The sequence below is a fragment of the Misgurnus anguillicaudatus genome, chromosome 21 (assembly GCF_027580225.2).
Source record: "Misgurnus anguillicaudatus chromosome 21, ASM2758022v2, whole genome shotgun sequence".
Lineage (NCBI taxonomy): Eukaryota > Metazoa > Chordata > Actinopteri > Cypriniformes > Cobitidae > Misgurnus > Misgurnus anguillicaudatus.
The window spans coordinates 2,116,844-2,135,849 of NC_073357.2; the positions used below are offsets into that span (position 1 = coordinate 2,116,844).

Here is a 19,006-nt window from a genome sequence, read left to right on the forward strand (position 1 = left end):
CACAGAGTGTCCACTGACCTCACAGAGTGTCCACTGACCTCACAGAGTGTTCACTGACCTCACAGGTTGTCCAGTGACCTCACAGTGTCCACTAACCTCACAAATTGTCCACTGACCTCACAGAATGTGCATTTGCTAAACAGTCTGTGGACTCACACATGGTGTTTTCAGAGTGATTAGATGAAAAATATTTTCACTGTTTTTATACACATTTAAGTTTCTTCTCAAAACTTTTCTCATTGACACATTTGAATCTTATCACAGTTTGTTAGTGACACACACATTACTGACCTGGTTTACCTTACTTTTCAAATGTCACATGTAAAACAAAAACCGGTGATGGTCACTTTACTGTCAGTTAAATGCAAGTGGACAGTAAAGTATCTATTTGCATGAGTAGGGCTATGTTACACATAAATGTCTGCAGATGTCCAGCCATGTCTGCCATGTAGTCCATGTCTGCAGAGGTCAATAACTGGCAAGTGTATTGTTCAGAGGTTATTGTAGTAAAGAATCAGTGGAGCTTCAATCATGGAGCTGACGTGGGGCAATATAAAATTAGCTGCAGATAGAGCTCCTGGAAGACCATTTAAGAAGTAGAAAATCAATCTGTACAGCATGTCTGAGTACACACAGTTTACTCAGCGACAGCTGGTTAGATTTAATGCAGGACCAACCTGCACTGTGAGTTCATTAAAAACCAACATCCATTTCCATTTTTCCATTTGGTTGTGAAACTAGATCTATTTGTTTCCACAGAACCTAAATCTTTAATAGCTGCTTTTAAGCATTTTTATCCTTTGGAATAATGTCCCATGATAAATATTGCACAGTACGAGCACAGACAAGAGACAGAACTGTGTTTGTATGAGTGTGTAGCGGGTCACATTGAAGATGATATGAGGAGCACTGCTGTATGAGTGTTTATAGAGTAACATTCAGTCATTATAATAATGAGCCTTTCACAGACCTCATCAGACAAACTGATTGCAATCAGACATCTCCTTAAATCTGATCAGAGAAACACTGTGAACACTGTACATGAGAGCTGAAATACAGTAGAGTCATTGTGAGAAACCAGGGCCTGTACCATATAGTCAGACTAGTTGGCTAGTCAGGTAAGTTTAGGATTAGTTTGTGCCAATCCTGAAGCTCAGCTTTAAATAGTGTTTATCACCATAGTAACCTATACTACACAGCTAACCTGCTCTGGGGCAGCTTCATTTCTGGATCCTAGATCACACACCAGAATTCATCCAATCAGCTTCCAATCAGATGCGACTACTTCATACTGTGCGTTGCAATGTTTTTTTTTTCGTTCTACTGTGTACATTTACACACAAAATCTTAAAGCTCACGTAACACACGCTGTTTCTGCATTTCTGATATCAATCTGGAGTACCTATAGAGTAGTATGACATCCTTTATATCTCTGAAGAGTCTTTAGTTTAATCAGATTTATAAAAGAAATATTAGCTTTAACGAATCTTTCTGATAACGTACGAAAAAATGAAGGAGGAGTTATAACACGGGAGGAGCGAGTACGAGTCATGCAACACTATACAACACTTATAACGTATGATTCACTACATGTTCGTGTCATTTATATAATATACACGCGCCTATTTCCAACATAAGACAGAAGTCTTACTTACCACGTGTAACTCGTCATGACCCGGTTCTGAAAATCCACCGCATCAAACACACACGCAACACTCTGCTGCTAATCCGGATAATAAACTATATCCATTGTTTCCATGAGGCTGGATGTCTTCTCCTTACATCCAAAAACACACTTCTTGTTGTGCCATTGTTGACTTTTGAAATTAAACAAGGCTGAGTGGCGTGATAAGCTGTTAGCAAGCTCTAGCGTCTCCCGCTGACTGACGGCTGGGCGGGGTTTTCCGGGGGAAGTTTTCCGGCGGAAGCCCATATAAAGAAGTGATACGTCTCGAAAACCCCTGAAACGTCAGTTAGAACCGTAATCGAAAAAAATTAGCCGAAACTTGTACGAACCCTGGCGAAGTGCATTCGGCACAGAAATACTCTGAAACACACCCAACTGCATTTTTGACACTTTGCCTACGTTTAGCATGAGGAAACAACTCTATAACTGTGTTAATAAGTCAGAATGCTTGAAATACCATTAAACCCCCCCTTTAAGTATGAAAATTTTTTATTATGGTCAAAATGCCAAACTAATGCCAAACTGTTATACTATGGTTACTATAGTAAGAACATGGTAAATCTGTAGTTACTACAAATAAAAACAAAAGTGGTTACTATGTCACATAATAATTTTTTTATAAGGGAACTGTTTGTAGAGATATATATTTAATTTTTTTAAATATTTAAAATAACAAATAATGTTAAAACTCATCAAGGTCAAAATTTAAAGATCAAAAAAGTTTCTTAATCTCTGTGAAAATTTCCTCACCAGCACGTCCCTAAAGATTACAACTTAATAAGTTTTGTGTTTTACGATTTAAAGTCACGGAAGTATGAAATGAAACAGAAGTAGCGATTGCCTTATTTTCCCTATCCGAGTGAAACGGCTTCTGAAATGAATAAAGGTAGGACTAGACTTGAATTTGTCCATCGAGAATTGATTGGAAGTTGGATCATGTTGCTATTTGCTAATCGCCGTGACCTTTTTCAAGGCCCCGCCCATCTGTCCTAAAGAGAAAAGAGAAATCGGTTTGAGAAGAGGAGGGCAAAAATTATGAAGCTCAAATACAGTATAAGTCATTTGTAAAAAAATACCATATTATTCCAAAAAATAATTTTTCAATTTCATTGTGACTGGACAAACTGTATTTAGGACTTTAAATGTCAAAATTTAAGATTATATTACTAAAACGCAATGTGTGGCTCTTGCACTTCTACACACACTGTAAACAAATGCAGCATAATTTTTTTGTTTTTGTTTTGCAATTCAACCTAATATTTTAAGTTTTGACCTGTGATAAGTTGACATAACTTATAAAAACAAGTTAAAATTTTTAACTTAATTTATTCAGTTAAAGTAACATAAAAATATATGTTAGCCTGACAGGTAGCACTTTATTTTACAATACGTGTACTTACCTTGTACATATATGGTAAATATGTTGTACTTACATACAAATGTGTGGTACTTTCTTTCGAGTATCTACATGGTGACTAAACGGTATCATTACTTACAGTGGTACATACTTGGTATTATGTACTACTTATAGTGTATGTATACTGTTACTAACGAGAAACACTACTGTACTTACAAATTAATCTACAATATAAGTATTAAGTACTTACAGGCAAGTGTGGGTTAATGGCAGGTACTTATAGTGTATGCATACTGTAACTAATGGGAAACACTACTGTACTTACAAATTGTATGTACATGTTGAAGTCATTGCAAGTTAATGACAGGTATGTATAGCATACGTGTATGATAACTAAAAACAAACATTAATGATGTGCCATTTTTCTACTCTGCATCTTTGTCCTAATAATGGCACATCAGTGATGTTTGTTATTAGTTATTATATACATACACTATAAGTGCCAGTCATTCTTACACTGGCCTGTAAGTACTACACACTTACCATGTACATACAATTTGTAAGTACAGTAGTGTTTGTTTGTTATTACTAGTAATCATATATGAACACTATATGTACCTGTCATTAACCCACACTTGCCTGTAAGAACTAAATACTTAAACTGTCATTTGTTAGTACAGTAGTGTTTCTTTGTTAGTTACAGTATAACTACACTATAAATATGCATCTGGTATTATCTAGTACTTACCTAGAGTTACATAATAACTACCAAGTATGTACCACTGGTACGGTAAGTAATGATACCATTTAATTAACATGTACATACTCAAAAGTAAGTACCAGACATTTGTCAACATATTTACCATATATGTACAAGGTAAGTACACATACTTTTAGACCTCAGTGTAAATTAACTACAGTACACTACATGCTCAGGTAGCTTAAATGTTAAATATCACTTTGATACTCTCATCATTAGATTATGAGACACAAATGAATGTCACTTCTCACAGTGGCTTTGGATAAAATTGTCTGCAAAATGCATAAACATTAAAAATGTTTTGACTGGAATATCAAACATTAAGGTTTCTGGAAATCGTCATGATGCTGTTTGCACTAAAAACAAACAAAATGTCTTAAAATTCCTTACAGCAGTTGAATTTCAGGTGAATTTGTAATTAGGAAGTCAGTCTGAATGGCACACAATCTATTTACAGAATGGTCCTCGCCATTTCACTGCCTACATTAGCTAATTCCCTAATCTTTTAAAATAGCCAGATCGATTCAGCTTCAGATTTCTCTCCGCGGCTCGCAGCTCCTCACCTTCAGCTCTTTTCGTGAGCGACCTTGATACAGAATATCAAATACAGAAAAGCAAGATCCCTTTACCTAGACAGATAAAACCATGCCCAGTGAATGCCAGCGGGTGAGGTGTTTCATTTACCTTGTTGGTTTGTTTTTGCTCATTTTGTTTCATGACTTTCAGGCACAATTTCTGTTACATAATATTTCATTCTGCAGAATCTGACGACACTGCTGTGCCAGTTTATGACTACTGGCGAGTGCTATGAGAATATAAAATCAGTCTTTTTTGCGGTGCAAACAGGTCTTCTTTATGTGTACATTATGGTTATTATATGAACTATAGATGTGCATGATCTCTTTGGTGAATCAGGTGCATGCAAATAAACAGCTGTATGACTGATCTCATCACTGAATTTCCTCTCTTTCATACAATGTCTATTGCAGTAATCTATGTTTATTTAAGAGAGATATTAATATGCATTTCTAACACACATTTACATATACTATTCAGACACGCTTCTTATGCAGATGAGCACTGATCAGCACACACACACACACATGCACGCACGCACGCACACACACACACACACACACACACACACTCTGGTTTCCATGTTTTGTGGGGACAATCCATAGACGTAATGCATTTTATACTGTACAAACTGTATATCCTATTCCCTTACCTACCCCATTCCCTAACCCCAACCATCACAGAAACACTTCTACTACTTCACATTTTCAAGAAACATCATGCTGTTTGATTTATAAGCTTGTTTCCTCATGGGGACATCAAAATGTCCCCACAAGGTCACAAAAACACTGCTATTCCTATCTTTGTGGGGACAATTGGTCCCCACAACGTGATAAGGTACACACACACACACACACACACACACACACACACAAACACACACACACACACACAGTGAATTAAGAGTCTGTGTGTTGTGTTGTAGAAGGATTAAGCGTTCTACTCTGACATAGACAGTAAAAGTTATTTCTGGGGCCGATATCATCTTATCATCAGACTTATGGACACTAAGTCCGAAATGATTGTCTGAAATGTTTGCATGATAAAAAATAAATACAATCTTGCTTTTTGCCAATCACGTTTAAACACTGCCTCTAAAACTTTCGTACGTCATAAAAAATATCAGATTTAATTTTTAATTTTTTTGCATCCATAGCAAGCGACGACCAAATCGGGGTCTGAAGAGATGGAATATAAAGAGAGATTGTGGCAGATGATTGTGAAACAGTACGTTAGGTACTAACAAAGAGTGTACGAAAGATTATACAGTATTGTGATCAAGTTAGCTAAACAATAGCTTGTTGCTAATGTCATTCATTCATTCTTAGTGAATAGTGCTAACGTTATAAAGACTCTTTGTATTGTTTGATGATTTCTTTCGCACCACATTAATTAATACACATTCAACTCAGTGTCCTATGTTTCTGTGCGTGATGGATTTTTTTGGATGACAAATCTGAAAAAACTCATACAAATCCTTTAACAATATTAAAACACAATGGACCCAACCCTTAAACGTTTATCATGGTCCTAAACAGAGACAACCTTATATTGTAGAGATTCTGTAAGTCTAACAAATATCAACAATATACTCTAAGAAATAATACATTTCTCCTTACAATTATCGTCTGCCAGTGATTAGTGAAACAAATGGTGCTGCTCTAAACTCACGCTACTACAGTAATTAAGCTGCTGATACTCAAATTAAGCAAAGTTTTAATAGCTTTTAACAGCTTTTAGCTTTAAGGCTTCAATACACCTAATCCGACTTAGTCCTAGACTCTGACCTGGAACTTATGTTAAAACATTTGCAAAGATTGTCCCCATGGTGAGGATACACTGTTACTGCGCATTTTAATCCAATAGCAGTAAAAGTGTTAACAGCTGGTGAAAAGTTTTCCTGAAACCATCACATCAAAAACGACTCTCTTTAAGGCATTACATTTAGTTTAAAAATGCCAAATCTTTGGTTTTTCCACAAAATACTTTGGAATTGTGGGTTCTGCCGGTTAAAGATGAAAGGATTTTGTCCATTAGCTGTCCATTCTGAGGCATAATGATTTATTTTATGAAAACTTATTGTGTTTATCATTACTTCTATACAGTGATCTTCAAGAAGAAACTGTGTGTAATGCATAAAAGTGACTGTAAAATATGCGTTATAGTGGCATATTCAATTTTGGTGTTTGAACTTGAGTCATTGGACTAGTTTTGACTGGCCATTGGGATGGTTTTATTAGGCAGACCTGGCAACCCTGAACCCATTCACTATACAGCCACAGTGCTACTCAAATTATGCACTTCCTGTGATTCTATTTTAAATTTAATCTAAAAATATCATGAACAGTTACCATTAAAATGACTTGCCAGAATTTTACAGTTGGTATTGTAGATTATTTGTATCTAGTGTGTAGATATAAATTTATCGAAAAGAAGGGATCGTCTGGATCATATGAGTGTTGATACACATGCAACATGCACAGATGCTTAGTAAGTAAATTCACGTTCTGTTTAATTGTATTTTGCTCTGTCAAGCTGTAAATAATGCACAAAATGAGTCCTGTATGAGGCAGCAGACCGCAAACATCTCACATAGCAGAGATAAGCTGCTAGAGTATAAACATGTGGGCATGAACGATCAGAAATGATCGTCCCCACCTCCGTGTCACCACAATACCTGCCCTATGTAGTCATGATAAATCCTGATTTGGTTAAAGCTTTACTATACGGCTTTTAGAGCTCCTCTGAAACTCATTTCCATCTCTTGTCACTGGGTAAAACTAAATCCCTATGGATCATTTAAGCTTCAGTAACAAATAGTGCAAAGAAAAAAAAACTGAATATAATCATGCTTCACCTCAAAACATAAATATACTAGTCATGCATTTCACCTCTGTTCGCCCTAAAAAGGTGTTATTCAGATAATACACAGCATCAAAAGTGAAAGTTGGATTAACTTAAAAGGTTCCCCCGCCTATAGGCTTGCATGGCTTAATAGATTTACACTGAGATTGGCTATATAAATATGAGCTAAAGAAATAGTAACTGTTAGAGGTTTTATACAGTGTTTTGGTAAACCATTTTTGCAAGCATGTAAAAAAATAGGTCATTGAAATTTGGCTCTCCTTGTGATGTCAGAAGGGGATAATACCGCCCCTTAATCTGCACTATCCAACCACGGCATTGTCATTTAGTGAAGAGAGAGAGAGAGAGAGAGAGAGAGAGAGAGAGAGAGAGAGAGAGAGAGAGAGAGAGAGAGAACAATTGACGGCAGAATTGAGTTTCAATTTCAACAAACCACCATTATGGTGATCAGTGTTTGCATTACCAGCTCATTTGCATTTAAAGGATACACCCAAAAACGGCACATTTTTGCTTGCACCTACAAAGTGGCAATTTTAACATGCTATAATAAATTATCTGTGGAGTATTTTGTGCTAAAACTTTACAAAACTTTATGTCCCCTTTAATCAAAACTTTCTTGAACTAAGCAAGTTAGTATAGAAATGCAGTAGTTACTGCCCAGGTCAGACCCTGAGTCTGAATGAGGAACAGCATTTACTACTGACCCTGTCGCATGTGCGTTCATTCTCCAAACCTGTATAGTAGTTTGTGAAACACAAGCATGTTGTTTCCTTGACAATACGCTTCACCTCACTTCATATCGTCATAGAGACCTGTCTGATGTCAAAGTAATTAGAGTTAAAAAAAGACAGTGGCAGCCATCTTTGACATGTCAGTCCAAACAAAACAAGACACTGTGAGACACGTCTGTTCTATGACACTTTAATATTACAGCAATTCCCTTCCACCTCAAATCAATCCTTCTGACCCTGCATGACTCCTTACTGCTGAAGTTAATCCTTCATTAAGCATAATCTCAATCACATTACTAGATTCAGGCAAAGGTTGTCAATATGCTCAGAGAAAAAGGACACAATTTGTTCATAGTACACCAGTAGGGCTTTGGTTGGTTTCTTTGAAATAGATTGCGTAATGAACGTGACTACACAATCCCACAATCCCTCGGTGCTGTGATACAGTCCACTGTGAGCTTCTCCTGCTTCACATCAATCAGATTTCCTTACATTAATGGCAGCATAGAAGTTTACCACAATCTCATATTGGCTAAGACTCTTTGGCTTTATAACTCTTAAACACCCCTGAACTTTATTGTAACGTTACATTAACACAATATTAATACTTGCAGATAGTCTACACCACAAGACCTCACACCAGGGGCAGAGGCCAACAGGGCACATACTGTACTCGATGTGGGGCATCCCGTGGCTTGGGCTCACGAGTGCCCATCAAAGTGAGCTCACTATAATTGCAGCATTGATCCAAAATACAGCTTGCTGAATTTGTGGATTTTTCAGGATGCAAGTGGCAAAATTTGTGCATAGTGTTCAGATGTTCAAATTAGTTACGTCCATGAATGCTGTGCAACCAAAAACGTCTTACTGGTGATCTTTATTTTGCTGACAGCAATCATTAGAACTGATCTGTACTGTAAGTTTCCTATTAGCTTTACATGCATGATAGTTACTGCATTTGTTGCAGACTCATTTGTCCGAGACTAATTAGTGCCTAATGATGTTACTATTGTGATTGTTGCATCCAGAAAAACATTTAGTGAGAAATGTCCTGTCAAAATGCAGTGATGGATCTGATCGAGCTGTGCTTGAAGATATTCTGAACACTTCAGGGTTCAGGGATTAGGCATGAGGTATTAGATCATGATTATTGTTACTGGAGGCCTTGTTGCAGTAGCTGACACAAATGGATTACAATACATAAAGCTTGCAGGATTACTGCAGCTGCATGCAAGACTGCATGTGGATGAGCAGCCAAAACATTTGCTGTAGAAAAAAACTACATATACTGTGGGTCCTATAAAGAAAACAACTACCTGTTGCCTGGCAACATTGGAGGGCACACTTGGGTCCAGTGTAATGCATTTTGAATATATATATGACTGCCCATCATTCTCATGAAACTACTGTCTTATCCTAAACCGGTCTGGACCAAATCCTAGACTGACCTTTCTCGACAACCCAACATTCTATATCAGTGCTCTCCAACCCTGCTCCTGGTGAGATACCGTCCTGCAGATTTTAGCTCCAACCGCAATTAAACACAACAAAAGCAGCTAATCAAGGTGTTCAGGGTTGCTTGATAATTACAGACAGGTGTGTTGGAGCTGGAGGACTACCAAAAAAGTCTGAAGGATGGTACCTCACCAGGAGCAGGGTTGGAGACACCCAGTCAATAGAGACGTCATAGTACACAAACTATTTTCAATGTCCTCTTTGTTACTGTGGTAACACTGTCCACAAAGAAACAGCTTAACCAAAATCCACTTAGTTTATGAAGGGTTAGACATTCTGAGAAAGGAAGGGGGTTGTCAACTCACCTTCGGTTGGGTCTCCACCTCCACAACCTGGTTTCTGTTCAGACAGCCCTTGACGAAAGTCTCTACCGTTACATTGAACTTCATAAAGACCACATAGGTGGCGTAGGCCAGCAGGAGGCTGATGCTCTCCCAGTACGTGATGTAGTTATCCAAGAAGAAGACGATGAGCATGATGAGGCCGATGATGTAGAAGGAGACGTCCCTGAACAGAGGCCACCACGTCAGGTTCAAGATCTCTTTGGAGAACACGGCGCACATTCCGATGACAAACAGGATGTTGAACACCGCCGAGCCGACGATGGTGCCGATGCCCACGTTACTGTGGGAAATGAAGACGCCGATGACAGAGGTGAAAAGTTCGGGAGCCGAGCCCCCGGCCGCCATGAAGGTGGCGCCCGCGACATCGTCCGAAATCTTGAGTTTCTCCGTGATGACGGTCAGCGCAGGAACAAAGAACTCATCGCACACGATGGCCAGGGCGATGAACATGTAGATCATGCCGAACATGTGCAGTATTACGGCACCTCGCCTGCGGTCCTTCAAGCTGAACAGGTCAGTTGGATATTCCCCCTGACTCTCGTTCGACCCCGGGGATGAGTGCTTGGGCACGGGCGTGTTCTTTGAGAGGTTACCATGGTAACCAAGGTCTGTGGACAGCAAAGTCCTGTGTGGGGTGTGGCTCCATAGCCCCTCCCGCTGAGAAGACGAGGGCCATGAGAAGGCCACTGTGCTTATTGCTACGAGTGCGGCGAGGAGGCAGAGAATCCGCGCTGGCCGACGCGTCTTCCACACGTGCCGGAAGCGCCGGTGGGAGCAAACGCCCTCGTGATACTGCGGTAGTGCATCTGAATTAAAGGCCATGGCCGTTGTCCCGGCTTCGACACTAACGTGCTCTCTCACTGCGCTAGGGATGGACTTAGCGCATGCCGAGCGTGCTACTTGTCCAGAAAATCGGGAGAATCCAGATGTACTTCAGCACGCCAGAGGGTTCCTTATATTAGCCTGAGAGAAATAATCACAGAGAGAAAGAGAGAGTGAGCAGGGATGGGGAGAGGGTTTATCATACACAGCACAGAACCACCTAGATCTACGCTCTCAGTATCCACACGCACATCGAGGTATTAACGGTGCGTGCTGGTGCACGTTTGAATCCGAGAACGTTCGCTGACTAGCTCTTCCTCTAAGCTGCGTATGCATTTTCAAGGTCACAGTGAAACTGCACAATGTCAAAAGCACGTCTCATTCCAGACGCAGCCGTTTTACAACACAAGCCTTACATAACTAAAATGCGTGTATCACTGACAAATACTACAATCGCAACACACACATCTAAAGCATTTTTTAAAGAGCTAAACTGAAAACCAGTATCAGACATCAACCAAAACAGCTATAAAAGTCCTCACTTGAAAATATACTGTACTACTACTTTATCATACATGAAAACCAGTAATGACTAAAGTCAGACATTCTCAAATATCTAGTATATGTGTTTATGTTATATGTCTTTAAGGTTAGAGCTATTCAATAGAAAGGCCTAGAAACAATCAAGAAGCATGCAGTAAGATCTCCAGTATAGAAACTGGAGGAAGTTTCAGCTTATTAAACATAAAAGCTCCAATAATTAGTATTAATCCACTAATCTAAAAACTCTATTCAATTCATTTATTATATAAGTTGCTTTAGTTATTAGTTTGTTTTCAGTTATTTTGGGAATGCAGATATTTTGAAAGCATTTTTATATAATAAGTTTTATTTATTTATAAATAAATAAATAAATCTGTATTTCCCTAAAGCCTTTAGTCATGCAGGTTTCATCTCAGAGATTTATTTTTTCATATTCTGAACATAAATATCCGGTAAATATCTCCATGCATGGCAATGTCATTTATCACAGACTGTTATTAAAGAGTAAAGAGCTGTCATAACTCATGAAACATCTGACACACAACACACCTGTCATTCTCATGACCTCTGCGCTCTGCCATGAATTATATATCGCCTAATATGAAATGATGAAGTCATGTGAGAGTTTATCTAACGTACCATTCTAATAATGCATCATGTTTGCGCAATTCTGCAATCTTCAATAACGATACATTAACACAATACATTGATAAACTTTAATATAATAAATGAAGACTTACGCTCAGAGGTGATGCATGAACGCGACGCGCGGCGAGGCGCATGCAGCAAGTTGACAATCCGCGTGCGTCCTCTCTCGTGCCCTCCGGTTATTTCTTTCCGTCTGTGATGATGATGATGATGATGATGGTGATGCTGGTGCTGATGTTATTTAGGGGCGGAGCTCCGAGAGCGCACCTCTATCATGCGCTTTTTTCCCAGACATCACCTATAGCGAGGACCAATGATCTCTCTCTCTCTCTCTCTCTCTCTCTCTCTCTCTCTCTCTCTCTCTCTCTCTCTCGTTCTCTCTCTCTCTCTCTCTGGCTCACTCACTCACTCACTGTGTGTGCGTGTGCACAGGTGTCGGCCAGCGCGGTCCACACGTATCTGTGACGTCACAATGACCTGGGTGAAGCGTTGCCCTGGTTACGGCAGCGTGGTTCTCGCACATCATGAGTTTAAAATTATATCACAGGCTAAATATGTTTCCACATGTGCACATATATTCTTTCTGGCTTTCTCTGTTTTCGTTTTTATTGTACGTAGTTTTAGGGTAATACGAATGATTACTAATGTCAACATTTACAAGACATGTAGTACTAGTTTGTAAGATTTAAGTCATATTTCTCCCCAAAAGCAACAATACAATTGAAAATCAACAGAATGTTGCAATGAAACATTGCAACACAAATTTAATGCTAATACAGTATATTTCCAACCTCATTATCATGTCCTATTTCCAATCATAATTGTAATTTATTTATCATTGTTTTGCATTTGTTTATGTTATATGTTAGAAACATGTATGCACTTTAGTTAAATTTTGTTATGCATTGTTCTTGAGAATTACGCACACACACCCACACAGAGAGACATTTAATGTGGTAATAAAAGTATCTGCAGATGTACAGCTGTCTATATAGCAGATCGTGCATTTATTATCTTGTAGTAAGCTGCAGTATGAGGTCTGAAAGATTTACTTTTTTTTAGCATTGAACTCTGTGTCTCTCAGGAGGAAAACTCCCATTGACTTGTTTGTACATTAAAAGTCTCTCTTCATCTGTCCAGTGTCATAAATGAGTCAATTTATCAAGATTCTCCTGAGCTTCACTGGTGCGATCTCTCCGAAATCAATGTATTGGTGCCTTTAAATCTGTAATGGGTGTCTCTGACAAATGGAGACTCAACATTTTTGCTCTGCTAAAATCATGGTGGTGTTTACAGTCAGCCTCGTGAGAGAGGAGTGTGAAAGTACAGGAGGTGTGAGAGGAGCCTATTGTGTGTGTGTGTGTGTGTGTGTGTGTGTGTGTGTGTGTGTGTGTGTGTGTGTGTGACAGGCATTCTTGCTGTTTCAGTATCCCAGAAGAATCATGATTTACAGTAATACCAGTGCAGGTGTCATTCACTCGCCTCTGGTTCTCTATAATAATGACATATTGTCTCCTTACTCATGGTAATTGGCATTAAAGAGATAGTTCACCTAAAAATAAAAATTCTGTCATCTTTTTACTCGCCCTTATGTTGTTACAAACCCATATATATTTCTTTGTTCTGATGAGCACAAAGGAAGATATTTTGAGGAATGTTTGTAACCAAACCGTTCGTGGACCCCATTCACTTTCATAGTAGGAAAAAAGTATACTCATTTGTGTTTGTCAGAACAAAGACATTTATGCAGGTTTGTAACAACATGAAGGCGAGTAAATGATGACAGAATTTTAATTTTTTTCATCTCTTTAAAGGAGGAATATCTGTTTGGATTAATAAACATAATAATTATAATAATCAAAAATAATGAACAAAATAAATACCACAAATAGCCTATCTCTTCTTAATGCTGAAATTTAAAACACACTGACACTTTCTTATAGCCAACATCAGCAATTAAATTATAATAGGAGTAGCATAATATCAAACATAATAATAACAACTAATATATTTTTTTCATAGTAAGAACTGCCCAACAGTGTCCCCGTGTGGTAAAAGTGTGTCAGAATAAGTGTTTGTAATAAGCACTTGTTTACATTATTAAAGGGCAAAAAATATGTTATTATTTATTTAATACCTTTCTATTCTGTACATGTTTCATTGCTTTCTATCTTTAAGGGAATACCAAAGAGATTAGTTTGATGAATGTCTAAGCTGTTTATCTAAATGAGACATCCAAATGACTGGAAAACACTTGAAGTTTATTTTCTTAATGATACTGAATTAATGCAGAATGTACAGTTGTGTTCAAAATTATTCAACCCCAACTGAAATTGTTTTGGCCGGTTTGACATTGATTTTGATCATTCAGTCATCCTGCTTACAATTACATCAAAGAGGCATGTGTAGGTCAGACAAATATAACATAACATTTATAATGAAATAACCACAAATGTCTTTTCTGTGCTCACATCATTATCAGTTTTATTCAACCCCCAAGTGACATTCAATCTTAGTACTTAGTACAACATCCTTTTACAGTTAAAACAGCTTTTAAACGTGAAGCATAGCTTGACACAAGTGTCTTGCAGCGATCTACGGGTATCTTCGCCCATTCATCATGGGCAAAAACCTCCAATTCAGTCACATTCTTAGGCTTGCGCACTGCAACTGTTTCTTTAAGTCCCACCAGAGGTTCTCAATCGGATTTAAGTCTGGTGACTGCGATGGCCACTTCAAAATGTTCCAGCCTTTTTTCTGCAACCATGCTCTAGTGGATTTGGAGGTATGCTTGGGATCATTGTCCTGTTGAAAGGTCCAAGCCTCAGGTTTGTGACGGACTGCAACACATTGTCATCCAATATCTCCTGGTACTGAAGAGAATTCATGGTACCTTGCACACGCTGAAGTTTCCCTGTACCTGCAGAAGCAAAACAGCCCCAAAGCATGATTGACCCCCCACCATGCTTCACAGTAGGCAAGGTGTTCTTTTTTTCATAGGCCTCGTTTTTCCTCCTCCAAACATAGCGTTGATCCATGGGCCCAAACAGTTCTAATTTTCCACAGAACACTATCCCAAAACTTCTGTGGTTTGTCCACATGACTTTTGGCATACTGCAGTCGACTCTTCTTATTCTTTGGAGACAGCAAGGGGGTGCGCCTGGGAGTTCTGGCATGGAGGCCTTCAGTACGCAGGGTGCGCCGTATTGTCTGAGCAGAAACTTCAGTACCCACATCTGACAAATCTTTTCTCAGTTCCTCAGCAGTCACACGAGGACTTTTTTCCACTCTACGCTTCAGATAGCGCACAGCAGTCGCAGTTAGCATCTTTTTTCTGCCACGACCAGGAAGCGTTTCAACAGTGCCCTTTGCCTTGAATTTGCGAATGATGCTTCCTATGGTGTCTCTTGGTATGTTTAACATCTTTGCAATCTTCTTATAGCCATTGCCCTTCCTGTGAAGATTAATCACCTCTTCTCTTGTCTTCCTGGACCATTCTTTTGACTTCACCATGTTTGTAACCTCACCAGTAAATGTTTAGAAGGAGTTGAGTATCACAGTCATTTTAAAGCTGCCTAATTGGTGCTTATTAGGCTTTATTGCTGTTCCCTGACATCCATAGGTGTTTTCAAAACCTGATTGAAAACACTTCAATGAACCTCTGTTCTTCAGAGTGGTAGTTCTTTAAGGGGTTGAATAATTGTGTCAATGAAGAATTCACAAAAGAAACATTTACTACTATATTACAAAACCAATTGATGTCATTTTAGTTGCATATGGTTCTTTAAGAAGTCATTGTAGGATTTCATTCTGAATACAATTACAAATGTACACTAAATTCCCTAAAACCCTTAACAGCATTGGGGGGTTGAATAATTTTGAACACAACTGTATATCAAACAGTATAAAAACAGATAATACAAATATGCAAAACATACACAGAAGTACAACACAAAAAGAAAGAAAAACTAAATTGAAATATATATTATGTGCTCCTGTATAGTTTAGTAGCAATGCATTAGCAGCACAAAGGGTCATGTGTTTCTCTGAAACATTTCTTTGATCGCTTTAATTGTTCTCTCTGCTTGCAGATATGATAAATGTATCGAGGTCTTTGTGGTTCTCGCATTGGGTTCTCTTGATAATTGCGTGTGCTATCTTCGTATCCTTGCATGCTTTTCGTGCAGCTAAATGCACATACACTAGACATGCACAATACAATCTGACTAAATCATCAGAAACTTCATGTTTTACAAGAGAATGTTATATTTTGATATCCTAAGAAGCTCTTAGACACCAGACCATATCTGATTTAGAGGTTTTGAATCTCATTATTAATGAAAGCACTCTTTGTCATGGGCTTGCCAGATATTTTTGCACTAGACTCAGGTTTGAGTGTATCTGGCAAGACCATGACAGTACTATGTTCTGTGTGGGAGCATGTGGAGGCATATAGTGTGTGGCTTCCACATGTTCCCAGTGTTTTGTGGCTGTCATGGTGTTTACGTGGGAACACGTGTGTTTCACATCATGTCTGTGTGACACGTGTTCCCAGTGTCTTGTGGCTGTCATGGTCTTGCCTGACCCTGGTTATTATCCAGGTGGGATGTTAGAGGGCAAGGCCATGGCAGCATTTTGTTTATGTGGGAACACGTGTGTTTTCACATCATGTATGTGTGACACGTGTTCCCAGTGTCTTGTCACTTTCACCCTACTCCCTTATAGTTATAGTTTTATGACCCACTCGTATGCGGACCCGAGACCAACACCAGGCGGACACATACTGGATCTGCTGGACTCCGCCAGACTCAGTCCAGCGTGAGGGGTGTTATGACCGGGGCCATCAGGATGGGGAGGTCGACTCCCATCTCCCCGGTGCTGGAGACTACTCCCGGGGCCAGTCTCGGACCTGCACTCCCAGCGTCGAAACGGAGGAGGAGGAGGACGAAGAGGGCCTCGGAACCGGCGCAGCCGGAGACTCGTCACCCGCCGGCGCAGCCGGAGTCACGTCACCCGCCGGCGCAGCCGGAGTCACGTCACCCGCCGGCGCAGCCGGAGTCACGTCACCCGCCGGCGCAGCCGGAGTCACGTCACCCGCCGGCGCAGCCGGAGTCACGTCACCCGCCGGCGCAGCCGGAGACTCGTCACCCGCCGGCGCAGCCGGAGACTCGTCACCCGCCGGCGCAGCCGGCGACACGTCACCAGCCGGCATTTCAGCCGTGGGACTCTGGGACTCATGTTCACCATGGACATTTTGTTCCCCCTGTTTTTGCCCCACCACCCCTTCATCATGTATTGTTTTTGTGAAATCACCCCAATCCGTTTGTCACATATGTTTGTTTACCTTTGTTGTTCGTGGTAATGTTGTCGTGGTTGTCTTCTGTTGTGCAGTCTTTCGTTCCTCGTGTTTAATGTTTTTGTTTGTTTTTGTTTATGACGTCTGGTATCCGTCTTTGAAGATGGGGGTACTGTCATGGGCTTGCCAGATATTTTTGCACTAGACTCAGGTTTGAGTGTATCTGGCAAGACCATGACAGTACTATGTTCTGTGTGGGAGCATGTGGAGGCATATAGTGTGTGGCTTCCACATGTTCCCAGTGTTTTGTGGCTGTCATGGTCTTGCCTGACCTTGGGTAGTATCCAGGTTGGATGTTAGAGGGCAAGACCATGGCAGCATTGTGTTTACGTGGGAACACGTGTGTTTCACATCATGTCTGTGTGACACGTGTTCTCAGTGTCTTGTGGCTGTCATGGTCTTGCCTGACACTGGTTATTATCCAGGTGGGATGTTAGAGGGCAAGGCCATGGCAGCATTGTGTTTATGTGGGAACACGTGTGTTTTCACATCATGTATGTGTGACACGTGTTCCCAGTGTCTTGTCACTTTCACCCTACTCCCTTATGTACTCGTGTCTTATGTGATTAATTATGTTCACCTGTTCCCCATTGGTGTGCTGTCTATATTATGCCCTCGTGTTCTCTGTGTGGTGTGCGTCAGTGCTTTAAGTGGGCCGGAACGCCCCGGTACTCAGTACCGCCACTTCCAAAAATAGCTCTTGAGCGTACCACCACCTCTCCGTGCGCCCAGAACGTGCTTTTAGCGTACCGGAACGCTCATTTGCACATCTGTTTAAAAATCAGAGGTTTAATTTAATCCTTTGGCTGCGCTGCGGCTTTTCAGAGCGCCCTTAATGTACGCTTCCTAATTCATCCCACCGAGAGCAGAGACTACATTACCCATACACCCTTGTGTTTACAAGTTAAAAGCGCATGCGTCGGTCAGTCAACGTGCTCTGGACTGGAGAGGTGTGTGTGTTTGTGTGTGAAACGCGCAACCATAGATGCTCGGTTAAAATGAAAATACAATGAACACTTAATATGCCCTCCTTGTTTTAGACTCTGAGTAGTAAAAGAACAAGGTCAGTATCAGAGGACATGCTGGCTGACATCCCACCAAGCCAGAATGATAGCTGCAGGTCAGACGCAAACTTTATCCAATACCTGTTTGTAGGTACGTGATAATCTCCGCTGTCGCGGCTGTCAGTTTGGTTCCCCTCTTCGGATTTCCTAAGGGCGATGTGCAGAAAACATTCTTGAAATTGTAATATACATTTAGTTTAATTGCTAAACTACAAGTGAATGAGAATTTGAACGACGTGCACAGTAGTTTTACCACCCGCAAAATGGAAAACAATGGGACAAAATAAATGACTTTCGAGTTTCAAATGGCCAGTATTTTGTTATTCTTGAACCCATAGTACCCTGCAGGGTCTTCGTGTCATTTTAAAGTTTTTTTTCAAGCTCTTTCTATCTGAACAACTAGTTTTAGCATTTAACCATGCTGAAAATTTTCCTCACATATCTTTTGCACATTTTATTTATGTTCAAAAGCTCTACAGTAGCTCTTTCTAATGGTTTTTTTTAAAATCCTTTTGCACATTTTATTTATGTTCAGTAGCTATTTCTAGCTCAAGCAAATCCATAAACTTATAAAAGGATTTATTATTTTTTACAAGGTCTTCTGTTGACTGCTGAATATAAAACCCCTTCAATATAGGAGTCGAGTCAGCAAAAAAAAAAAAAAAAAATAGAGTACCGGAACCTCTTTTGGGCCACTTAAAGCACTGGTGTGCGTGCATTGTCGTATTTCAGTCTTCA

At 39.8% G+C, this 19,006-nt stretch overlaps 1 protein-coding gene across 8 annotated transcripts in view; it reads right to left on the bottom strand.

Annotated features, from left to right (window-relative positions):
• Positions 1-12,186, bottom strand: part of LOC129414754 (sodium/potassium/calcium exchanger 2-like) — a 46,486-nt gene extending 34,300 nt beyond the window's left edge. For 5 of the 8 annotated variants that reach the window (XM_055169277.2, XM_055168956.2, XM_055169070.2 and 2 more), the window contains exons 1-2: positions 11,941-12,185; positions 9,797-10,798 (exon numbers count right to left, since the gene is read on the bottom strand). In XM_055169277.2, the coding sequence (XP_055025252.1) occupies positions 9,797-10,657 (861 nt within the window). In that variant the 5' untranslated portion in view covers positions 10,658-10,798; positions 11,941-12,185. Of the gene's footprint in view, positions 1-9,796; positions 10,799-11,940 lie in introns of all 8 variants that reach the window. The other 3 variants (XM_055169211.2, XM_055169279.2, XM_055169136.2) reach the window with 1 other exon arrangement.
• Positions 12,187-19,006: the final 6,820 nt, after the last annotated feature.